We start from the raw sequence: 23,448 nt of genomic DNA, 5'->3' as shown, positions 1-23,448 counted from the left end.
AATTGTTCTTTTTTGCACAAGTACGATTACTCGAACTCACCCGTCCAACTAAATGAAGGAACTCTTATCAAAGAGCATCTCTGAGCAGAAGCAAGATCGTTCCAAACTCATTATGACAAATACCGCATTCACAATCAAATATACAAGTTATGCATTTAACAACAAATTACAACATGCTTTGAACTTTAAACAACAAAGGAACGAGATACATACCAGTTGAAGAACTCTTCTTTGCTTTTCAATCTCGCTCTCATCAAAGGACTGCACATCTCGCTATCGCTGTGCAAGCCAAACCAATCGTCCACCAAATCTCGCTGTCGTCTACCCACGAACAAACTCCTCACAAACAAGGCAACTGGAGGACACAACCATTCAGAAACCTCGGTATTCTCATAGTGAGAATCCAGGAGGTGTGGACTCTGTTGGATTTGGTAGAGGGAATGAGGAAGGAACGATCGTTTACCATGAACAAGAAAGTGGGAGATATCGGAAGTGTATTGTATAGATGACTGCTTGATCGTTTAGAAAAAAGTACACGATCGTGTAGTAAACTGGGGCTGGTCGTATAAACGATCGTTTAGTAAAACACTCGAGCGCGCATGTACACGATCGTTTAGTAAACTTTGAGCTGTCGTGTATGCTCTCGGTTTGCTAGGCGATGGGCAGTGTACTCAATCAGTGAGCAAATATTTGATTTCTTTGCAAAATGAAAACCATTTTCATTTTGTCCTTTAGTTACGAAAACTGATTGCAACCTCCCACTATTTCATTCGGTTACGGAGAAAAAACCGACAACACTTATCCCATAATTGTTAAATTAAAAAAAATAAATATAATCATATTATATTTATATCCCTAACAAGAGTAGCATACGCGTGTGGTAAAAAGGTTATACTTCTGCCACCAACACACTTTGCATTCTCATATGGAATGTCTTGGTATTTATATCCTCTAGGCAGTTTTAAATCTATCTATGCGGGACAAAACGTTCCACTCCCCTTAATTTTTCTTATGAGCTTAAGTTCAAAAGTCATTTCCAACCGTTTGCTCATTTACCAAAAAAAAAAAAAAAAAAGATTTTTTTTTTTTCTTTCATGACTTACCTCTTATCAGGTTGGGATTTTCCCTTGTGCTGACAGCGTAGTTTTATTTGAAAATTTTTTTTTTTTTTTTTTTTGGATCGCTCAAATTGATCTCTTTTTTAAAATTTTAAGTTATACATTCCTAGATCAACCTTGCTAATTATTATAATACTAAAACTAACCCAATTCTAATAATTTGATCGATTTTTTAAACTAGAACTTAGATTTTAGATGAAGCTTATGAATTCCTTTGAAAGCCATAAAAAGAAAATGTAATATATGGAGGCTTTATTATAATGGATTAACTTAGCTTGCAATGCAAGAGAGACAAATGGAAGCCCATGCTGCTGGGGCTGTTGAAAAGAAATAATAATAATTAATAATGCACATTACAAATAATATTTTAGATGCCATGGACATTGCCATTTTCACATCAAATCACCAAAATAAATAAATAAACATTACATAACCATTTTATCCTTTAAGTTCTTGACAAAAATACTAACTTCCTTTCTCCCAACAAAGGATTTGAAGGGGAAGTTTATGATGAATTATACAAAAAAAAAAAAAAAAGATTATGTTTTTAAAAAGGTCAATTTGTAGTCTTATTTTTTGGGGATTGAGTTTATAATATCTAAATCTAAATTTATGGTTAACAAATTTATTGCTTGGGATAAATAGAATCATATAGCAAATATAAACAAAGTTATATATATATAGTTTTATGTGTGAGGAGTTACGCCCTAACTTCAAATTTGGAGTGGTTATAGATCTAATATATAGATATCATATTTTTTTAAATGAAATATAGTTTGCAAAACTCTATTTTTCATCCAATCATTCGACAATTTGGTGAGTAGACATGTTATATCACTCTTTAATTAAACAATATTTTATTTACAAGAATGACATGAAGGGTCTATTTGGAATGACCATAGAAAAAATATTTTTTTAAAAAAAAACTCATTTTTATTTAAACTCGTTTGATAAAAAAAATAATAATAATAAAATACACCTTAAAAAGTATTTCAAAAACTATTTTGAGTTGTTGTCAAACACTCAAAAAATTTTCAAAGTAACACATTTTTAAAATTTAACACTTGAAAAGTTAAACCAAACACACCCAAAATCTCAGATTCTCATTTAAAAGTTTTTTCTTTTTTTTAGTTCAACATTGTATGATAATGAAATTCAAATCTCTGAATTTTAGATGAATTTTTTCAATATAACAAACGAAGGTATGAAGATTTGAACCGTCAACCTAAAAAGAAAAAGGCATATATATATATATATATATATATATATATATAATGCAAGTATGGAATATTCTTGTTAGAAAGTGTACATAATAATAAGGGGTGCCCATAAGGGATTGGGGGTGCATTTGCATAAGGCATATGATATGATTTTGTCTCCTTCCATTTTTCAGTAGAGTCTTGGAATGTGTGCTTGGTGGTTTCTTTCCATTGCCCTTTTTAAGATGAAATTACCTTTGTGCAATTTTTTATTTTATTTTATTTATTAAACATAACTTTCCAAATAAAGTGAACTATACTTTAACCTACTACCATTAAAGATATTTTATTAAAAAAATTCTCAATCTTTTAAATTCCCACAATTTTAATTTGAGATTAAAATGAACTTAAAATACCATAACAACATACCTCAATTGAGTACATAATATTATGACATTCATTCTATAAAAATTGAAGTATCAATATATGAATCGTTCTAGACGAATCTTGAGATGGATAGACATGTTTCTATGATCGACTATGTCGATCTTATTATATATTTTTCTCACAATCATTTATGTTCCAAAAGGGAAGGACCCTATATTTGTTTTACTTTTTACTAAAAAAATTACATATATGTTTATCATATATAATTTTATGAAGTAAAGATATAAATTTATCTATACGATGAAGACAAATAATTAGGTTGAAATCAGTTTTAGAGTTACTTTTTGGATATCCTTTTTACGCAAATATGTTTATCAATCACATTCACTTTATAGAGAGGAAAAAGTTATCTTAGATGCTAAATGAATAATAATGTAAAGTGAGAATGAAGATGGAATGATATAGTCTATTGATTTTTGTTGATATGCCATCTTTTGAGTGTGGGAAAGAAACCTTAATAAATAGTTGATTAATTATAAGTGTAGACCCAATTTTTTTTTGTTCTATTTCATGGTCTTTTTATTTATCTAACACCTGAAATTAATCTTTGAGCTTTTATATATAATATTTTTTTTTGTCTATATGTTGTTAAATTACCATAAAAAGTATAAAACTTTCTTTTTTTTAGTATAATTGGGGTAGAGAAATTAAAACCATAGATCTTGTGGTTACTAGCGTATTTATATTTCAATTGAACTATAGTCCTTTGACATATGAGTATAAAACTTTTGTTAAATGCACGTTAATACCAAAATTTTAATGACAATGAGGACAAACAAAATTTTATATGAGATAAAACTAATATTTAATTAAACTTAAGTAGCATAAATATGAGAGATGATGGTTTTTCTCAATTACTTAAGGAGGTGTTTGATAAATAAGTATGAGTTTTTGGGTTGGGTGTGTATTTATTACATGTTTGTTAAGCCTATCAAGAAAACCTATGGGTTATTAAAACCCTTTTTTACCCACTCAAAACTTCTTTTTTTTTTATCCTCTCAAAACTAATCCTAAAAATCAATATATTTTCATTTCTTTCTCTCTTCCCTCATCTTTGTCGTTTGGATATAGATTTTTTTTTTTTTTTTTAATCGTCAAACCTATGGGTTATTAAAACCCATTTTTTACCTACTCAAAACTCCCCCTTTTTTTCCTCAAAACTAACCCTAAAAATCAATATATTTTCATTTTTCTCTCTTCCCTATTATTATTATTTTTTTTTATCGTCAAACCTTTGGATTCTATTTTCATTTCTTTCTCTCTTCCCTCATTTTTGCCGTTTGGATCCCCAAAATATACTATCCATATTATATATATGTGAAATAATAAAATTAAGTTAGCAAGATTCAATATATATACATACAATATACCAATTAGTAATTGGGATAATTACGTTCAATATATATACATACAATATATAATATACCAATTAATTAAGCAGTAATATGAAATATATTTTGTTGATATGTTTTATCGATTGAAGAGAATTAGAATTATTACAGTTTTTGAAAAGAATATATGAAAAATAATATATTATGTTCTACAAATTGAGAAAAAAAATGAGATTGTCCAGTTTATGTCATAAATGATTTGAGAAAATACGTGTATATTTGAAAATTAATCAACAATAGCAAAGCATAAAACTAAAAAATAAAAAAATGAAATAAAAAAATAAACAGAAAAAAATATAATTAATCTCATTTACAAAAAAAACTGCATTAGATCCTTCAACTCAACTCAGCTCACAACAAACACAGACAATAATTACTAACTCAACTCAACTCTGCAAACAAACACAGACAATTTAACTCCCTAGATAATTTAACTAACTCAACTCAACTCTCTACTTTTATCACATACCAAACACATCCTAAGTGGTTAAAAAAAGTGTTTCTCATCTTTACAAATGAATGCATAGAAAATATTTTTATTTAAAGTGAATATAAAATCTTTTATATGAAATATCTTTGGAAATTAGGAGTGTTAATTAATAAAATTTAAACCCATAAAATTGGAGAAAGATTTTAAGCATCAATTTTCTCCCAACAGCCTCATGATTTTCATTGGTTGGTGATTAGCTAGATTTTAGAGACAAAGTACAATGTTTGTTGATTTATTATTATTATTGAGATAAGTTAGTTGATGTGTTATGAATCTATAATAATGATATTGGTGAAGTTGGTTACCACTTGGTATCACAATTCTTTTGGATTTAAAGTGTTTTGGAAACAGAAATTTTATAAAAACTTCAAATATTCTTTTTCCTACCAATGCAAATTATAATTAAATATTGATCTTAAATTAGACATGCAAAAATCTACATGAGACAAACAAGGGATAAATGTAATTAAAAATTATTTATTGATTTGTCAAAATAACAAAAATCATTTTAATTTTTTTTTATAGAAAATAATACATTTTTTGTCCCTAGGTTTTGGCTCTAGTTTTTAACTTAATCTCTAGGTTTTAAAATGTTACATCTTTAGTCCTTAAGTTTTGAAATTTGTTTCAATTTAGTCCCTAAGTTTCAAAATGTTACAATTTTACCCTTAAGATTTCAGTTTTGTTTCAATTTGGTCCATAGGTTTCAAGATTTTACATTTTTAACCTTAATTTTTTATTCAATTATCATTTTCAATTATTGACAACAATGTCTATTTAATTAACAATATTGATGAAGTGAAGTTTTAAATTTAATTTTAAAAATGATAAAAATAGTAAAGCTTAATTAATTATACTTCTTTTAGCAAATTTTAATTTATTAACATAAATTAACTCTAAAGACGGAAAATAAGTATTTAGTGAAAAATCGAGGTTACAAGTGTAAATCTTCAAACATAATGACCACATTGAAGCAAAACTCAAATGTCATGGGTAAAAATTGTAGCATTTCAAAATTTAGGGACTAAATTGAAATCAAACTCAAAGCTAAAGAACTAAATGTGTAACATTTTGAAACCTGTGGACTAAATAAAAACTAGATTCAAAATTTAGGGACCAAAAAACATATTTTTCACCATTTTTTTAAGTTGAACAAATGTTTGGTGTGGAGATCCCACCTTCAATTTATAATAATAATAATTATAACAATAATAATATCTTATTATATAGTGCTATGCTCATATTGGTATCATTAATGAGTAACTTTCAGTTATTAATGAGTTTATTAGAAATATATGACAACAATTAATGGTTGAATTACTAACTTGAATGGTATAGTGTAAGAATAATCTTTATAGTGATTAAAGTGGCATAGTTCAATCTAACATATTTTAACGATCAAAAGATCTATGACTCAAATTAGAGTTCATTAATAATATTAAATAATCTTTAATTAATATGAAATTAAATTATTAATAGGGATTTTTTTAAATATAAAAAATATTTAAAAACATTTATACTTTATAGCAATAAATTTCAAAAAAATTTTTGTTATAAAATCTAAATATTTTTTAGATTTTTCTATTTATAAGAATTTATCTTATTAAATATGTCAATCCAAATATTACTGCAAGCAACCACCATCCTCATTTTTATTGAATGGTAAGAGAAAGAGAAATTATTAATGTATGACATGGATTTGTTTGATTATTTGTCATCATTGAATATTTTTATTGTACTTTTTATCTAATGAGAAAAACTTGATTTTGAGACAATAATATATTTTATTTATATCAATGTAGGGATGGAAAGCATATGTCTTATGTCCGATTGAATTATTCTCATGTTGATACTTAATTGGAACATTTTATAGCGAGACTATCGATACTCCTCTCACCGTGTAACTCAAGTGGTAGATTCAATTTAATAATAATAATAAAAAATCCTCAAAAGTTTATGTACTTTGAATTAAATTTAAATATTGTGCTTATTGTTATTTTAAAGTTAGATTTTTATAAAATTTGGTAATATTTTAAGATTTTTTGAAAGCACATAAAATTTAAATTTACACATTTAAAAACATAAAGATGAAATAAAGAAACTCTCAAAATATAGGAACCGAAATGGTATTTTAATCTAAAAATTCATAAACTAAGGGAAAACATATCACATTATTCTCCTAAATAATTGTGAGGGTTGCATCAATTAAAACTTTGAAATACAATTGTATTAATTTAAAAGGCTGCCTAGATAAATGATTAAATTTAAAGTTTCATTTGGAATAACAAAATATTTTAAAAATTGTGAAAATGGCAAAATTGAATTAAATAATAAAAAAATAATAATGAAAAATTTATCAAAACTACCCTCACTTAAAATAAAAGGTCCAACGTTCACATATTGAAGTCGGAGAGTTTCTAAACGGATGCAGCCTACAAACCTCAAATCTACACCTACATGATATGATTGCTACACAAATCAAGGCGTGCATTAAAAAAAAAAAAAAAACCCAAAAACACAAAGAACTCTAATTCCACAATAAAAGAAAGTAGAGATTTTCGACTTTCCTCAATCGAAATCAAGACACACCGAAAGCGTGAAGAACAAAATCACTCTGTTTGGCCGACCAGTCACAAAACCTCTTTGCTCAGGCGACACATCACAAAATCTCCCTGCCCATCATGAGGAGAATCCCTTCCATTATGGCTACACTAGCAAATAGGCTGGAGAAATCCCTTCCATTGTTGCAAGGTAAGTGATTGCAAATCGTGAACAAAAATTTCACCTTCTCATGTATATTCTTCTCTAACCCTTGTTTACCCATTTAAGGGACATCGAAACTGATCCTATTGCAAGGAACTCTAAAATTGATCCTTCTGCAAGCGGAAGGATGAGTCCAATCAATCTCTATCGTGGGAGAAGAAAATCAATAATACCACCGGGTTTTTTCACGATAATACCACGAGTTTTTCACATATAGGAAAATCAAAACTTCCTACAATCTTTCTTTTTGCCATGCACTTTGATCTGTTCTATACATTATTTGCCATTTTTTAACGAATAAGTTTAAAAATAATCAACCCTTTAAATTCATTTGAACAAGGATTAAAATTATAAAAAAAGAGAAAAATGAATGAAGAACAAGAGTAGTGAAAGATTGAGGACTGCTAGAATGACTAGTGAAAAAAAAAAGCAAACAAAGACCGAATTATTATCAATAGTAAGGACGAGATGACTCACTATTTAAATACTTTGTAAGTACAATGTCAAACGAGTACATAGATATTGGAAGACTGAAAAAGCTTACCTTGAATATAATCAACAATTTATGGGAAAGACGAATTTGATGGAATATAAGTTTCAATAACATGATAATCATGATAGTGTAAACTTTCATTTCCATCTATCGTAAAAAATAATTCTTACTCAATGTAGATCCATAGCAAAAATAAAAAGATTGAAACAATGACTACTTAACTTATTTGTATAAAAAGATAAGACTTTTTTTGAGATATTGATAAAACGAAGTGTGTATAAAATTTTTTTAAATGATGTAATAATGTATTAAGATGATAAGTGATAAAATGTAATAAAAATGAGAAAATGAGAAAATTTAAATGAAATATACTGTTTATTTGATGATAATATGTATAAAAAAATGAATAAAATTTTAGTCATAATCCAATATACCAATACAAATTTGAAATAATAAGGTAATGTAAAATTTGAAGATCTAGTATAAATTAAAATAAAAATGAAGATATACAAATCAAAGATTGATTCATTTTGAATAAATTTGAAAAATGGTTATATCAAATCAGATCTGATATTAAACTACCCATTTGAAATTCAAATTGACCAAAAAAATATGCTACCTTTTTCTCTTGAATTCATTTGGTTGGAATCTCATAATCGATGCTTCCCATTTACATGTATTTCTATTCGATACCCGCTATAACAATTACACTGTATTCAATAATGTTGTTAGCCAACCATACTAGGGCCAAATTTGGTGTTATAAAAGTAGATACTACATGAACAACACATGTTTTGCCAAAATTCTTATTATTTCTGGTTTTTGACATAAATTTAAAGGACTCCTGAATTTTGTCATTTTCTCCAATTTTTCTAATTTAAACCATAAACTTTTATAAATATATCAATTTACACCTTGTTCCATTTAGTAAAACATCGTGTGAAACTTATAATTATAGCAATTAAACTTCTAGACTTTCAAATTTTTAGCTAGATTTTTCTTTAAAAATTGTTCATGCATCACTCCTAATAGTTCGTTTTTTAAAACTGACATTTAAAAAAGTCAATAACATGTATATCATTTTGTTCAGGTTTATATATCATATTGAGTAATCCTTCTAACAATCAATATAAACATAACAACACACCCCAAAAAAAAAAAGAAAAAACACTTGTGTAACATTCTATATTAACTCTATTTTTTTTTTCCAAATATTTTCATTATATATGAAACCTTCTTAATAATAATAAAGCACATATAACATATGTTTCCCAATGCCTTCAAAAGTTGAACAACCAATGAGAATATTTCTTCTCAAATTTCTTCTCCTTAATTGTATCCAAGCTTGGCTTCCAACCTCTACCAGATAACTGTCTGCTCAAATACTCCGGCCTCCCCTCCGCCGCCATCTCCGTTTCCCATCGATCTTCCTCTCCTTCGATCTTCACAAGATCTTCCTTTTTAATCTCCACTTGGACCTCTCTCGTTGTCGTTATTGTCGCAGACGTCGCAGCCCTAGCAAACCAAGGAAGAACCTTAGAAGACGAAAGAAGGAGAGAGCGCGACCTTAACGCCGAGTTGGCACATAGAAGAACACGGCGGATTTCCTCCGACGACAATGATGCTGGCTTGCCTCCTCTTATAGGTAGCATCATATAAACCTTGTTGACAATATGAAATGTAAATGATTCATCATATTGTATGTTATCCACTTTAAGGTAATAATTCTAATTCCATATAAAAATTAAAATAAGAAGTTTTTTTTGCAAATTAAAAGGCATAGTTAAACTTAAGTGAATGAAGCTTAATGCATCTATAGCACTCTTTAGGTACTTATTTTTCTCATTATTTAAAATACATTAGCATTAAAAAAAACTAGAAATTACCTTCTAGATGTAAAGAAAGCAATTGTTTGGCATACTTTAATAATAAGCATGTTTTGTCCGACACAAAAGGTACAATAAACAATGAATACAAACATCTAAAATCTAAAGAAAAACTAATTGACTTATCAAGTTGAAAGAGAGAAAAATAATCTATCACACTATTAAACTTTTGAGTTCAGTAATGATTTAACCGACCTTCTTTGAATCGAGCTTTTCGTCGGCTGGCAATGGAGTTAGCCGTTTTCTTATGATGGTACTTTTGCAGATCTCAACGACAACTTGTCGTGGGTGTTCGAGCATCAGCTCGGCCGCTGTGAACGGTTCGTTGAATTTTTGAATGGAACCGTCGGAGAGAACAACTCTCCCAATGCCGGAGACGAAGGTGACGTTGCCCATCGGAGAATGATCGGAAGGTGAGGTGAGGAGGAGAGAAAGGAGAGGAAGGAATAAGAAGAGGAATGTTAGAGGTGGGAAAGGAGTTTGTTGAACAGCTCCATTAATTATAATGGGGAAGGCTTATTTTGGTGATAATGGTGGTGAAAATTTGGATGATCTGAGTGGTTGGGGTTTGAGTTTAAAGCAAGTTTGTTTTGTTGAAGAGAAAGGAAGGAAGGAATGATGATGATGATGATGATCATGTTGGTTTCTTGAGATCTGGTCAACAACAAAGGGATTTGGTGGAAAATTTAACTAAAGTCAAGAGATAGTTCAACTATTACAATAACTATATTAACTAAATCATTTTCTATTTTTAAATTTAACCAATCAATTAAGTCACCCCTTTTTATGCAATTCAAAAATGTTTTCTTTCTATAATTAATTATATAATTTGAGTTAGGTTGAAATAATGTTCATTTTATTATGGTAAGATTTGAACTTCCAACTTTAATGAAAGAATCAAGAAGTAAAGGTTAATTACTATATATAGAGCTATTATTAGGGTCTGCAAACCTTCACATATCTCTATGATATTATTTGGACACAAGTTTTTATAACTTTACTTTTGGTTTCATTCAAAAAATTCCATACTTTTTAAGATCGATAATCGTCCTCTCTTATAAATTTAAGATCATCCTCTTATCTAATTAATGTTGGATTTTGATCGAAATTTCCATGTTAGTTGATATTATGATGATAATTCCTAATAATTTATCCTTAAATGTGGTGAGTGGAGTAAAAGGGATTTGGGTGGACTAGTAGTTTAGTTCACTTGTTTTTTGTGTTTTTTTTTTTTAAAAAAATTATTATATTATGTCATGCCAAAATTAATTACCCTTTTTAGATGCTTCTTTCAAATAAGGATATATACATCGAATTTTATATTGTTATAAAATTAAAAAGGGAGAATTTTACTAGAACATGATTAGGAGATTGTCAATCTAAGCATAATTCGATCAATTAACTGTTTAGACATACATTCTTAATAAAAAAAAAAGTCAAGAGATTTGAAAAGTCCAATATCTACATGCTCATAAGTCCAAGAATCCCTATTTTAAACAAGTTTGGGTATGGGAGAAGAAAAATATATATTTTAAAATGGGGATTGGGAGTAAATTATTCACCATGCATAACGTTTTTCTATTAAATTATTGATAAAATACAAATACTAATTTATCACAAAAGCATAAATAATTATTTCAATACCTAGGCATATTAAAATTATTTTTCTTAAAAATAATATTAAAATTAGAAATTTCTTTGTGGGTCAGATACATGGTAACGAAATAAAACTAACCCAAAAATGAGCATAGTTCAACAGTCATAAAATATGTATTATCAACTTCAAAATTAGAGGTTTGATTCTCCTATACTATTTTCAGAAAGGAAAAGAATAGAAAAAAAAATCCTCTAAACATGACTAGACAAAGATGAAGTTTTTTAGAAAAAAATGGAGAGTTTATTTTAATTGTTTCTCAAAATTACATTAGCTAATAATTAATATATACCATCGATTAAAAAGATTAGAATTTAAAATTTCGAAACGCACGTATGAAAGAAAAATGCTAGGGCCTTGTTAGGCCCAAATGGATGGCTTTGGACCTTATACTGTTCAAGATCCATAGTTGGGCTCCATAAAGCACCCTATGCCTTTTATTGGGCTTCAGCCTCTTTCAATAATGGAGCCTATACATTCTTGTGATCAATCAATCCTAATTAATTAGGTCTTGTTCGATAACCATTTTGTTTTTTTATTTTTAGTTTCTAAAATTAAGCCTATTTTTTTCTCATTTCTTTCCATGATTTGCATCTTTCATAAGTATAATAGTTGAATTCTTAGTCAAATTCTAAAAACAAAAACAAGTTTTTAAAAACTACTTTTTTAGTTTTCAAATTCTAATTTGTTTTTTTTTTTTTTAAATCATTGGCTAAAGAAGATAACAAAAGAAGAAATTTGAAGGTGGAAGTAGCATATGTAAACTTAATTTTCAAAAAAAAAAAAAAAATGGTTACCGAATGATGCCTTAATTATCTATTTAGTACATTATTTTTAATTCAACCTAAAGTTTTTCTCTCTTTTAATATATAGCATTAAAAATGTGGAGTTGAAATGTCGAAAGTTTGACTTATAGAGAATGTTATTCATGTTTTTTGACCGTTGAGTTATGAAACAGTTGGATATGGTTATAACTTTTACACATTTGCTATCACTCCTAAATTATTCATAATTACGAACATATTAGTTTATCATTTTACTCTTTGAGATTCTATAATGAATAGTACACCAACGATCTAATTATGAACACACATATCCCTTAAATCAATCAAAGATTGAAGTTTTAATCGAAAATTTGTACCAACACTTCGACACTGTCACTCATTTTACTTTTCATAAACATAGTTTATCTTGTAAAGTAATATTCTTTAACTTTGTTTGACTAAGTCCCTAGAATATTAAGTTTAATTAGTTTATTAAACTTATGACGAGGCCCTTGTTACTCCCCCAAGAGACTACATTCAAAATGACAAGAATTGACATGCATCTTAATGAGATACATTTATATCTTTTCTTATCAACGCTACAAAGAAATGATAAATAAATCATATATTCACCTTATATAAATTTTATACTGTATACAAATTTTGTAGGTCTATCTTTACATAAACACTCTAAAATAGATGCATATCAATAATTTCATCAACATGAGACAACTCATCCTTACTCAAATACTAGCATATGTCAACACATACATAGTGGTATTTTCTAACAACCTTAGCTTCAATCATGTATATTATTGAATGAAAATGTATATTATTTAATGGAAAATTAATGCTGAAGCAAGATCCTTTTTTATTAATTAATAAACACACTACATTTAATAAGTTACAAACTTTAGTATCCACAATCTTTCTCCCCTTGACATTTCAAAAAGAAAAAATAATAATCTCTCACTCACTTTCACTATTTTTTTTTTCATTTATGAATGTCTAAGTCAATTTGTCCGCACTTCGACTATTTTCACAACACAATCATCTAGTCCTACTATATTTAGTTGTCAAAACAACTCTAAGATAGTCATTGTAACTTGAACTTATTGTCTCTAAATCATTTCTTATTTAAGTAGTGTTTATCTATAACTAGGTTAAATTATAGTAGTCAATACTCTTTCATATCTCAAACCCAACTCCCCCAAATTCTCCGATCTCCCTCTTTTTCTTTTCATCCACCAACCAAACCTTCTTGAAATGAGAAGGAATAAGATCTTCAACATGATTCTCAAGCCAACAACTCCTTGAATTATCTAACACTAGAGGTGAGCATCGATTGGTCGAAGTTAGTTTTCCAATAAAATCGATCATGGTTGGTTTACATAACGGTCAAACCGACTTCGACCGAAGAGAAACGTGAAACCAAACGATCAATTGGAGACTTGATTTAGTCCGTTTATCTCTCTTTAACCACATAAATGGCACGTGACAAAAAACCATTATTATTTATTATATATCTTAAGTCGAAGCATTAAACTCCTTGATTTGACTGCTCCACGTTAGGTTGGTAATTTTCTACTTGGTAGTTCTTTTCACACTACTAAGAATTCTTTAGAATAGCTATTTAGCTTGATTTCCTTGTTTGTAGAAGTATTTCACTTGAAATCTTTAATTTGTTCAAGAACATAATCGATAACTTTTCGAGAATCAAAAGTATAATTTTACCATAAATTTTATGATACAATTAGTCTACACTCTGTTCTATTAAATCAACCAAAACCCCTAATCCTTCTAATGTTTCTCTCTAAAAGAGAGTGAAAAATCCTCAGAAATCGATTCTAAATTGGGATTCCACCGCTTATAATTTCCACGAACACAACTCAACTGATCAGAACCTTCCTCCGCCGCCGTTGCCGCCGTTGCCGCCGCCGGCTGCACCTTCGATCCGTTCTTCTTCACCCTATTCTTGCAACCCAACTCAAAATTCTCCAATTCCGTCATCGAAACTTTAGACCCAATTCTTCCCACAGCCACCACCACATATATCTTCCCACCCACAAGCTCGTCATCGGCTTTCAAAGCCGAAATCCGACGAGTTCGCCGGAGCACATCCACCGGAGAGATAACCTGGCCAGGCCTCTCCAGCATCAGCTCCGCCGCTTTCACCGGAAGCCTGACTTTTCCGATCAGACCTCCATCAATGTCTAGAAGCTTTGCTGTGTTTGTTGATTTCAAAGAGAAACAAGCAGAAAAACAACCCATTTGAATGGTTTCTAAAGAAAGAGAGAGAAATTTCAGAGAGATTAAGAGAGATGTATTTGGTTTTGGGTCAGTGATGATTGATGAAAGAATGAAGTTATGAAACTCGAATATATAGTTTAAGAGAGATGGTAAGTGTAAGAAACGCGGCTAAGTACTGTAAAATGAGTGTTAAAGAAGAGGTCTTAAAAGGGTTGAGAATTGAAAATGAGAGCTTTTTAATTTTTGTAACGTAAATAAAGGCGTCATCTTTGTTGGATCATTGTGGCCACAGAAACAGGGAGAAAGTGGAGCTGACCCAACTTTCTTTTTTTTATTGTTTTATTTTTGCTACAGAAAATTGAAAATGAGTTGGCCCATTTGATCATGATATTGACTACCATTTCCAAACTCTACCAATCATAAAATCTATTTGACCTTTCAATCAACACGTTTGATGTTCTGAGAAATGGTTTGCGTTTTTTGAAAATATATATATATATAATGTCTGACACTGGTCCCTGTTTGTTGTCTTCTGGGTTTTCATTGGGGAGAAAACGTTTTTAGTATTGAATTTGTTTGGAAATTGGATAGTGTTGACCACATGGGTTGAAAAATTGTGCAGTTTGGTGCATGTTGGAGGGAGGTTTTTTACCCTTCTTAAATTCCAATCCTATTTTGGACTCCATAACTAATGCTAAATCATGAACTATTTAGACCCATTTCAGAATTATGTCTTTTCAAAATTAATGGTTTAGAAAGTAAGTCAAGTTCTAAAAACTAAAAAAATGTAGAAAAACTTACTTTTGTTTTCAAGTGTTTCTTGAGCGAAGTTAAAAACCATATTGAAAAGTCAATAAAAAACAAACATAAATTTAAAAAAATGAAAACAGAGAACAACGTCGTTATTAATCGAGATTTTAGTAACAAGTTTGGTTTGTATGATATTGAGAAATTAATGAATAATAACTTCGAATTTTTAGTATTCCATAGTAGTAATGAAACTACTTCTCTCCTTCGCCTAAAAATAGTGAAGGATAGTTTCTGGTAAGCTTAGAAAGAGCTCCATATCACAAAAGCGATTGGTTATGATGAAATCGAGGCGAGACGAGGAAGAGATAGAAGGATTCTAGACATTTCACTTCACTATAAGTTATCTTCACAACACTAATCGGTTAAGACAAAACCGGGACAGGACGAGACGAAGAAGAAACGGTAGGACGATAAACAGAAGAGTTGTGCAGATCCTCCTGGCTTACACATTCAAAAACCAAATATTTTATACCCAAAACAAACGATATAGGCTGTATTGCTTCAGGTCTTACATTTTCTAGAAAAAGGAAAATCCTGCCGGCTGAATCTAGAAAAGAAATGCATACATATACCAATCTGATGGAATGGCCAATAAACAAACTATTGATACACAAATTTTACAGACAGGTGATAAGAGGTATCAACCTCCATCCCACATGGAACCCAACAGTACATGTGCACTTAATGCATCTTCTGGCTAGTATGGAGTGTGCCATGGCAATCATGACCTGTAATGCATAAGGAGACTCTATCATCTACTTGATATATTGAGAAAGCCACTTGAAGCCATCACCATACCCCATTTTGCGGACGATGCTGCACATGAACACCTCCAACGGGCGAACGTTGGTGTCTGCTAGGTTTACCTTCCCCTTTCCAGTGGTGAAGTTCGTTAGGCCGAGGTGGTATCGCAATTCATCCTCTGAGGCAGCATAGGGTATGTCGATCTTGTTCCCCAACACGAGAAATGGGACGTTTGCAAGTGATTCGTCTGAAAGGAGGGCATCAAGTTCTTTTTTGGATTCTGCAAATCTCTCCTTATCATAGGCATCCACCAAGTATACCACGGCATCGACCTGTAACGTCCAAAATCAAATCATATGGTACGGCAACGGTTAGGTTATAAAGAAAGGTTTTGACGTTGAAGGTCCCACATAAGATGCCATTGTCACCTAATACATATCAAGGAGGAAAAAAAGGCAAACCAGCCTAAATAATGGGCTCCAAGTGTGTATAGTGCCATGCTTTTCTTTATTCTTAATTTCTTTTTTCCTTTTGTTTGTGATGTGAGTGGTATGCCGAAAGCACCTTTAAAGTCGGCTGGCAAAGAAAGAATTTCTGGTTGTAGAGAATTAGTGGAGTACAAAAAATTTATGATTTCTTACTTCAAAATAAATTAGAACTCTTAAAATTGAGTTTAAAGGAGGATACAGTATAACAAAATTAGGGAATAACTAGTGTTTGAAAATTAATCCTCTTAAATCTTATCCTCCCAAAGAGGGGTTTTTCACTGCCTACTCTTATTGTTGAGAACATCTAGAACATCAGTTTTAGTTGAGTAATATTCCACCAAGGACTAGGTTTCACTTTCACAAATCCACACACCACACACAAGTGCTATACTTCTTTTACTAATATTTCCCACTCCCAGTCCCTCCCATTTCTGCTGGTAATGATCTCATTACCCACCTTACTAAATTGGTAATTGTCTTCCTTTGTTATTATCCTAGATGAAGTTCATCATCAATTTCTCAAACTTCAGAGCCAGACTCCTTTTAAGTTATAAAAATCGACTTATAAGGGCCTACTTAGTAGAAAATCTTGATTCTGTTTTATATTTTCAAAATTACTGAGTTAAGCAAATATGCGTTTGGAAGACAATTTAGATTTTATTTCTAAAACTGTTTTCAGATTTTGTAATCCAAACAGTGCAAATTCTGAAAACAACATTTTTATGTTCTCATTGCATCCAAATTTTAAATTTTAAATTTTTACAATGTAGAATTATATTAAATAGAGAAGAGAACATTAGTACAATATATCATGTTATAAACTCAATTTATTTCTTAAAAATATAATATGTATTATAAATTATATAATATTACAAAATAATAATTATATATTTTTTATTTTTATTATTAATTATAGTGGAAGACTACAATATATTTTAATGTATCATATATAAATTTTATTTAATTTGTTATATCTGATATAATTAATTCCCTCAAGTAATTTGAACAATTCAAATTAATCCAAAAACTGATTCTCATTCAATCCCGTTGAGCTACCGAGGGGACCTCATGGACCTGTAGCTTGAAGCTCCAACGGTACGTGAACTATAACTAGTTTTATGATTTATTAATATATAGTATCAAACACATTTTGAACCATTGTTTAATTTATTATTATTTTTTTAATAGGAAACAAACAAGTATATTCAACCGAAAAGAAAAGACAGCCTAAGGGTAAAGGGTTGAGGTGACCCCTTCTGGAGGCAAATACAAGAGGTCCTTCCAATTATTAAAAATCATCAAATGGCTGTAATTACCAAAGAAGTTGGTGTAATTAATGCACCACCAAGAGGCTGCATGTTGAACACAAGCCCAAAAAGAATCGAAAGAAGAAAACTTATCTTAAAAAATTTTGCTATTGCTTTCATTCCAAAGACACCAAAGAAGAACTCGAGTGGCACATCTCCAAAGAATCTTCCCTCTATCACTAAAAGCATGGCTGTCAAGACCTTCCAGAGGCCAGACATCAACCTTTTCCGGAAGACAGCAAATCCACCAAAAAATGCTAAAGACATTGGACCACCCCTTAGAGGCAAAATCACAGTGCAAGAAAAGATGGTCCAAGGACTCTTCTTCTCTCATACAGAGGCTACAGATAAAGGGAGAGAGAGAGCTCATTTTAAGCTTACTTTGCAACTTGTCATGAGTATTGAGACTTCTATATGCAAGAGACGAAAGGAAGAATCTCACTTTTTTGGGAATTTTCAGCTTAACACAAGATTAATCAATGGAAAGGTGGTGTGGGGGAGGTGTTTCGTCATCTTTAAAAAGATAGCTTAGTGGTAAACTTCACAGAAACATTGATCTTCCACTCAAGTCTGTCAAGGCCCCCTACAGAATCCAAGAGTGAAGAACCTGTAAGAGTGCAGCCACCTCATCTAACTCTCTATAAAAAATGTTGCTTCTGAGGCCCAAATCCCACGATTGATTTGAAGCACACTAGCAATCCGCCACCATCGCCTCCTTCTTGTAAGACAGAGCATAAATATTGGGAAACTTGAGAGCAAGGGGTTTGAGAGTTACACCAATTATCTTCCCAAAAGCTAATAGCTTTGCCATCCCCCAAAACAAAGTCGGTAAAGTGCTCAAATTGATCTTTATGTTTTAAAATGCCAGCCCAAAGTCTATAAGTTCTTCCCTTCTTAGGAGGCTTAATGAACCAGCCCTGATCCTCCTTCCCATAAATAGCCACAATCACATGTCTCCAAATAGCATTTTCCTCATGACAGAATCTTCAGAGCCACTTCATAAGTAAGACAGTGTTCTTTTGGCGAAAGGAGCCAATCCCGAGGCCACCATATATAGTAGGGAGAGGAGCCCAAGTCCACTTAACAAGGTGAGAAAGCGGTCGAGAGAAGCCTCCATCCCAAACAAAATCTCTTAACAGTCTTTTCCAACCTATTGATAGTCTTCACCGAAGCTTGCATCACAGAGAAAAAGTAGCAAAGGAGGCTATTTAAGACTGCCCAGGTAAACGAACGGGAAGGTTTCAACCCTACAGCTGAGTCTCAAAGCAAAGGTATCCATCTTTTCACTATTCAAGTTAATACCAATGAGGGTGGTTTTGGAGGAGTTAAGGGATAACCCAAAGCCCAAGAGAAATAGATTAATCAAAAACCACCAAGCCCACACATTTCCATCCTCCCAAGAACAAAACAAAAGGGTGTCATCAGCATACTAAAGATGGGTCAGCTCAGAAGATATGTTACTAAAGGAGAAACCTACCTTTCTTTCATTGTAGTAATGGATGAGTCTACAGAGGGAATCTCCCACAATTGTAAAAAGGAAAGGGGCAAGGGGGTCTCCTTGCCGCAACCCTCTATTCGCGAAGATCTTACCCCTAGGTCTACCGTTTATAATAATGGAGAAGTTGGTCAAAGTCAAGCAGCCCTTTTACAAAACCACTGAACGACTTTCTTTTTCACTCCACAAGGTTAAGATCCCTCTCAATCATCTGCATGCCCTCTACCTTTGGCCGCCCAACATTTGTCCGACTTCAAAGTGATTTCATAACCCTTCAGTCACTTCTCATGCTTATATTTCCTATAGTACTCTGGATGAATCTTTTTTTCCTTCTCTCCCCCACACATACACCCTTATAAGTTATAGTCCAACTTAACAACTCCATAAAGATACAAACACCCTTTCCTTTAGCCTGATATCTCTCCTTTCTCCTATTTGACACAGAAATCCAAGGTGTGGCTATTTATAGGCTAACAAAATATCGTAAATTTAACTATCAATGAACCGAACTAACTGAAATTACACTAAGTTGTTGACTGTTTCCTTCAATTTTGAAATCAGTGGCTTGTACTCTGTTTTACTCCTTGCTATCATCAGTTTTTTCATAATTTCCAATTTTCCTGAATCTTTAATCCAGCTCAATCTAGCATTGTCTATTGGACAAGGGCACTCATTGGGATCATACAACCTGACCGCAGCTTCCTTTGAAGAACATCTTGAACTTTCAGCAATCTCCTTATCGGAAGTGACCTAGAGGAAAGGGGCACCACTGTGGAACATTAAGAACACAACCACCAGCAACTACTCCCTTAATTTCCGCAAGAATGAATCCAGAATAGTTCTGTTGCTTCACCGCAAGCCTCTCAAATATTGAACCCACACATTTATTTCCCATCATTGACAGTGGGTAGCTTCCCAAGTTTAATCCAGCCACCAAGAATGGAACCATCTCGGCTCTACCATGTTTATACCTATCCCGCCACTTGCAATTGGCATAAAAACTTGTCCACTCTTGAGGCAAGCCTCCACTGCTGCACAGAGTTCTATCTACACTAGCACACCAAAGCAAGGTCTCATCTGGCTGGAATGGGTTTAAAAGTCTAGCAAACAATTCTCATTAGTAATTTTCTACTACACTTTCAAAATATCAAACCAAATACCAATGATTGTGGAAACATAAATTGGTAAGAATAATTGATCTCTCCTAGGTCACCCTATCATACCTCCTACTCCAGACAATATCTTTCCTCTTCCCTTTACACATCAACATATGATTAAATACCTTCATTTACAATCTCATCCTTTCATTTACGTTAAGAAATAGAGAGGGACTCATCCAATAATTTCAACAAAGACTTCTACCTTCCTTTTTACTAACCGGAAAACCAGGCTTTCATAGAGAAGCATGAAAGAATATACAAGTGTGTAGCCAAACAAGAAGAGCCCCATCAAAGAAAGGAACTCCAATCCATCCATTGTGATTTTGTCCAGCTGGAATTATCAAGCTTCTCCTCTCACATTAATTTGACGAAGTAAAAATTTTAAGCTCACCCTCTTTTGTTAGAAAGTTTCTTAAATCATATTGATCCCCCTTCCCATCTCGTCTTCCTGAAACATTTTAATTCCAATGGTTGCAATCGCTTTCCAGTAGCTGTTCTGAGCCATTTCAGCTGTAACCATTCCAACATAATACAAAAGTGGGATTCCCTTTTCTCTCCTCTATTCTAAAAGAAGTTACTTATGTTCAATCCTACTGAATTGGTTAGTCATTCTTAGTTTAGCTATTACTATTTGCCATCATTGTTGTTATGATCAGATTTCTATGGACTAGACTAGATTGTCTAGAACATAAAAATAAAAAATAATAAAAAATAATAATAATAATAATAATAATTAGATAAGAAACAATTTCATTGATAGTATGGTATTACAAATGAGGAAAACCCCATGTGGCAGATTACAAAAGACCTCTCCAATTGGAGAAGAGGGAGGAATAGCTATAGTAGTGAAAAAGGGAAGAATCAAATAAAACAATGATAGGGAAGATTCTCATCCAAGAAAATCTTCCTATTTCTCTCTAGTCAAATGGTCCAGCTGTATGTTCTATTAAAGCTCTCCCAGAGAGATTTTTACACTTCTTTTGTCTAGAACATAAAAATTGATCACTTCATAAAAGGAATGTGTATTGGATAATAAATTGAAGGGAGATCGGCAGATACAAAATGCAGTAGAGACATTTAGCACAAAAGTACAAAACAATAGGAAAGAGTTAGAATTGGTATGGTTATGGTTGAAATACAGGAGACTCCTAGTCCTAGGTGAAAAAGCATCAGTCAAGAACCTCTAGTTTAAATCTTGGATATAAAAGAATATGCTTCCAAGTTTCCTATTTCAAGGTTCGTATAAAACTTAAAATTTAAGAATGAAAGGAAATACAAAATATATTTTATCAAAAAGAATATTGATTAAATCGGTGCTTTTCTTGATATTCAAGTTTTTTCTTGAAATAATAAATGAGAAACAAAAATAATTATCAAACAATGTTATATTTTCATCTTCAAACTTCATGAGGAAAAAAGTTACCACATGATTTTATCTTGCTTGATAAACACAGAAGAATTCTCAAATTGTGCAGTAAAATGCCGAAAACTTAACTAAATGTTTAATATCCTTCCAAAAAAAAAAAAAAAAATCCCATACTGAATGAAACTACAAAACCACAGGACCCAAGGCCCTTACTAGTTTAGTCAGCAAATGTTCATGTCAATTTGCATCTAATTCATGTGGATAATTATCTGAAATGAATATATTTTTTAAACTTCCTTTAAAACATACACCCCATTGACATAAGAGAGATAAAGAGCATTCACTAATTGACTTGCCTTAGCATAGTAGTCCTTCCAAACTCTACGAGCAATCTGGTGGCCTCCTAAATCAAACGCCTTAAACTTAATCTTCCCGATGCTCAACTCCTCTGATGTAGGATACTGTGTTGGCTGATGTTGTACTAACCTCTGAAGCATATAAGAAACGGCGTCATTACAGCAGACCAATTCAAGGACCCAATAAAAAAAAGGACAAAGGATAAAAAAAATCACAAATAACAAATAAGATTTGTGCGTCGAAACCGAACACCAGAAGAAAGCTATGAACAAATTTCAGCTCGTGTAATCGAATTGTTCTGCCTCATGAACCAGTAGAAAGATACAAATCTACTAAGAAATTCGACCTATAGTATTCTCTCTAGACTTACTAAAAAATCAAACATAACTCTTCAATTTCTGACCTCATCACACCGATCAACAATTTTTCAGAAAGAAAAAAAGAACATAATAATTCAACGGTAAAGGAAGCTAAGTTGCATAAAATAACAACCCAGAGAGAAAAAGAATGACGAGAGAGAGAAGAGAGACCTCATCTTTCAACATATGGAGCAAGGTGGTCTTTCCGGCATTATCGAGGCCAAGAAACAGGATCTTGGCCTCTTTCTGCCAGAGACCAAGGGAGGCCAAGACGCCATAGAACCAGTCGACAAGAAACATAATCGAGGATGCCGATGAAAAAAGGGGATCGGAGAATCGATCAGAGTCGCCACCAGCAACAACGAGCTCGCCTATTGTTTGGGTTGTGTCACTCGGATTGAGAGGAGAATCCTCAGCAGAAGGGCAGGCTAGAGAGAGAAAAATTCGCACCTAGGAAATAAGTATTGGAAATGGAATTTTCTCCTTTATTTTTCCAATGTATATTTCGGGGAATTTTAATGTATGTTTTAATTTTTATATATACATATTTTTTTCATTTATCATATATTATACAAAAGTCAACTGTTCCCATTTTCTTTACACACAAAATATAAAATATAAAAAAATAATATTTTTTTATAAAAATTGTAACATAGACTGTATAGCGATAAGTTTAGTGAAGACAGAGTCACAGACAACACCTAAACATTCTAGACAGTGAGCATATCTCCAGATTAATCTCCAATTTTTAAAGAAAAAAATTGAGATAAATTCACTTAGGCTAAATATTATTATGTTACCAAGAAGATTAAATATTATTATGCTATTGAGACTATAGAATAATGTTTCAATACATTTTATAATGGTCTATGGTGATTCAAAATCATAGTTTCAAATTGAGTCATTA

The 23,448-nt window shown here is 31.5% G+C and overlaps 3 protein-coding genes across 3 annotated transcripts; all 3 read right to left on the bottom strand.

Annotated features, from left to right (window-relative positions):
• Positions 1 to 8,997: 8,997 nt before the first annotated feature.
• LOC120086875 lies at positions 8,998 to 10,411 on the bottom strand. Its single transcript, XM_039043689.1, has 2 exons — positions 9,983 to 10,411; positions 8,998 to 9,562 (listed from the first exon to the last, which is right to left on the bottom strand). The coding sequence occupies exons 1-2, from the start codon at positions 10,181 to 10,183 to the stop codon at positions 9,182 to 9,184; spliced, it is 582 nt and encodes a 193-aa protein (XP_038899617.1). The 5' UTR covers positions 10,184 to 10,411; the 3' UTR covers positions 8,998 to 9,181.
• Positions 10,412 to 13,700: 3,289 nt separating this feature from the next.
• LOC120086461 lies at positions 13,701 to 14,624 on the bottom strand. The gene has a single exon (XM_039043133.1). It carries the CDS (start codon positions 14,474 to 14,476, stop codon positions 14,006 to 14,008), a length of 471 nt encoding a protein of 156 aa, XP_038899061.1. The 5' UTR covers positions 14,477 to 14,624; the 3' UTR covers positions 13,701 to 14,005.
• Positions 14,625 to 15,688: 1,064 nt separating this feature from the next.
• On the bottom strand, positions 15,689 to 23,035 carry LOC120086936 (GTP-binding protein SAR1A). The gene is made up of 3 exons (XM_039043743.1): positions 22,713 to 23,035; positions 22,182 to 22,313; positions 15,689 to 16,341 (listed from the first exon to the last, which is right to left on the bottom strand). The coding sequence occupies exons 1-3, from the start codon at positions 22,839 to 22,841 to the stop codon at positions 16,021 to 16,023; spliced, it is 582 nt and encodes a 193-aa protein (XP_038899671.1). The 5' UTR covers positions 22,842 to 23,035; the 3' UTR covers positions 15,689 to 16,020.
• Positions 23,036 to 23,448: the final 413 nt, after the last annotated feature.

Source organism: Benincasa hispida, chromosome 9, assembly GCF_009727055.1.
Source record: "Benincasa hispida cultivar B227 chromosome 9, ASM972705v1, whole genome shotgun sequence".
NCBI lineage: Eukaryota > Viridiplantae > Streptophyta > Magnoliopsida > Cucurbitales > Cucurbitaceae > Benincasa > Benincasa hispida.
Note: the sequence above shows the minus strand (reverse complement) of the source record. Positions and strands in the feature narration are given on the sequence as shown.

Coding starts and splice junctions, on each gene's coding strand:
- LOC120086875 (XM_039043689.1), bottom strand. CDS start 10,183: ATGGGCAACGTCACCTTCGTCTCCGGCATTGGGAGAGTTGTTCTCTCC. Junction 9,563..9,982: donor AAAAGCTCGATTCAAAGAAG/GTCGGTTAAATC, acceptor ATTGTCAACAAG/GTTTATATGATGCTACCTAT.
- LOC120086461 (XM_039043133.1), bottom strand. CDS start 14,476: ATGGGTTGTTTTTCTGCTTGTTTCTCTTTGAAATCAACAAACACAGCA.
- LOC120086936 (XM_039043743.1), bottom strand. CDS start 22,841: ATGTTTCTTGTCGACTGGTTCTATGGCGTCTTGGCCTCCCTTGGTCTC. Junction 22,314..22,712: donor TCCATATGTTGAAAGATGAG/GTCTCTCTTCTC, acceptor TATATGCTTCAG/AGGTTAGTACAACATCAGCC. Junction 16,342..22,181: donor GGAAGGACTACTATGCTAAG/GCAAGTCAATTA, acceptor TGGACGTTACAG/GTCGATGCCGTGGTATACTT.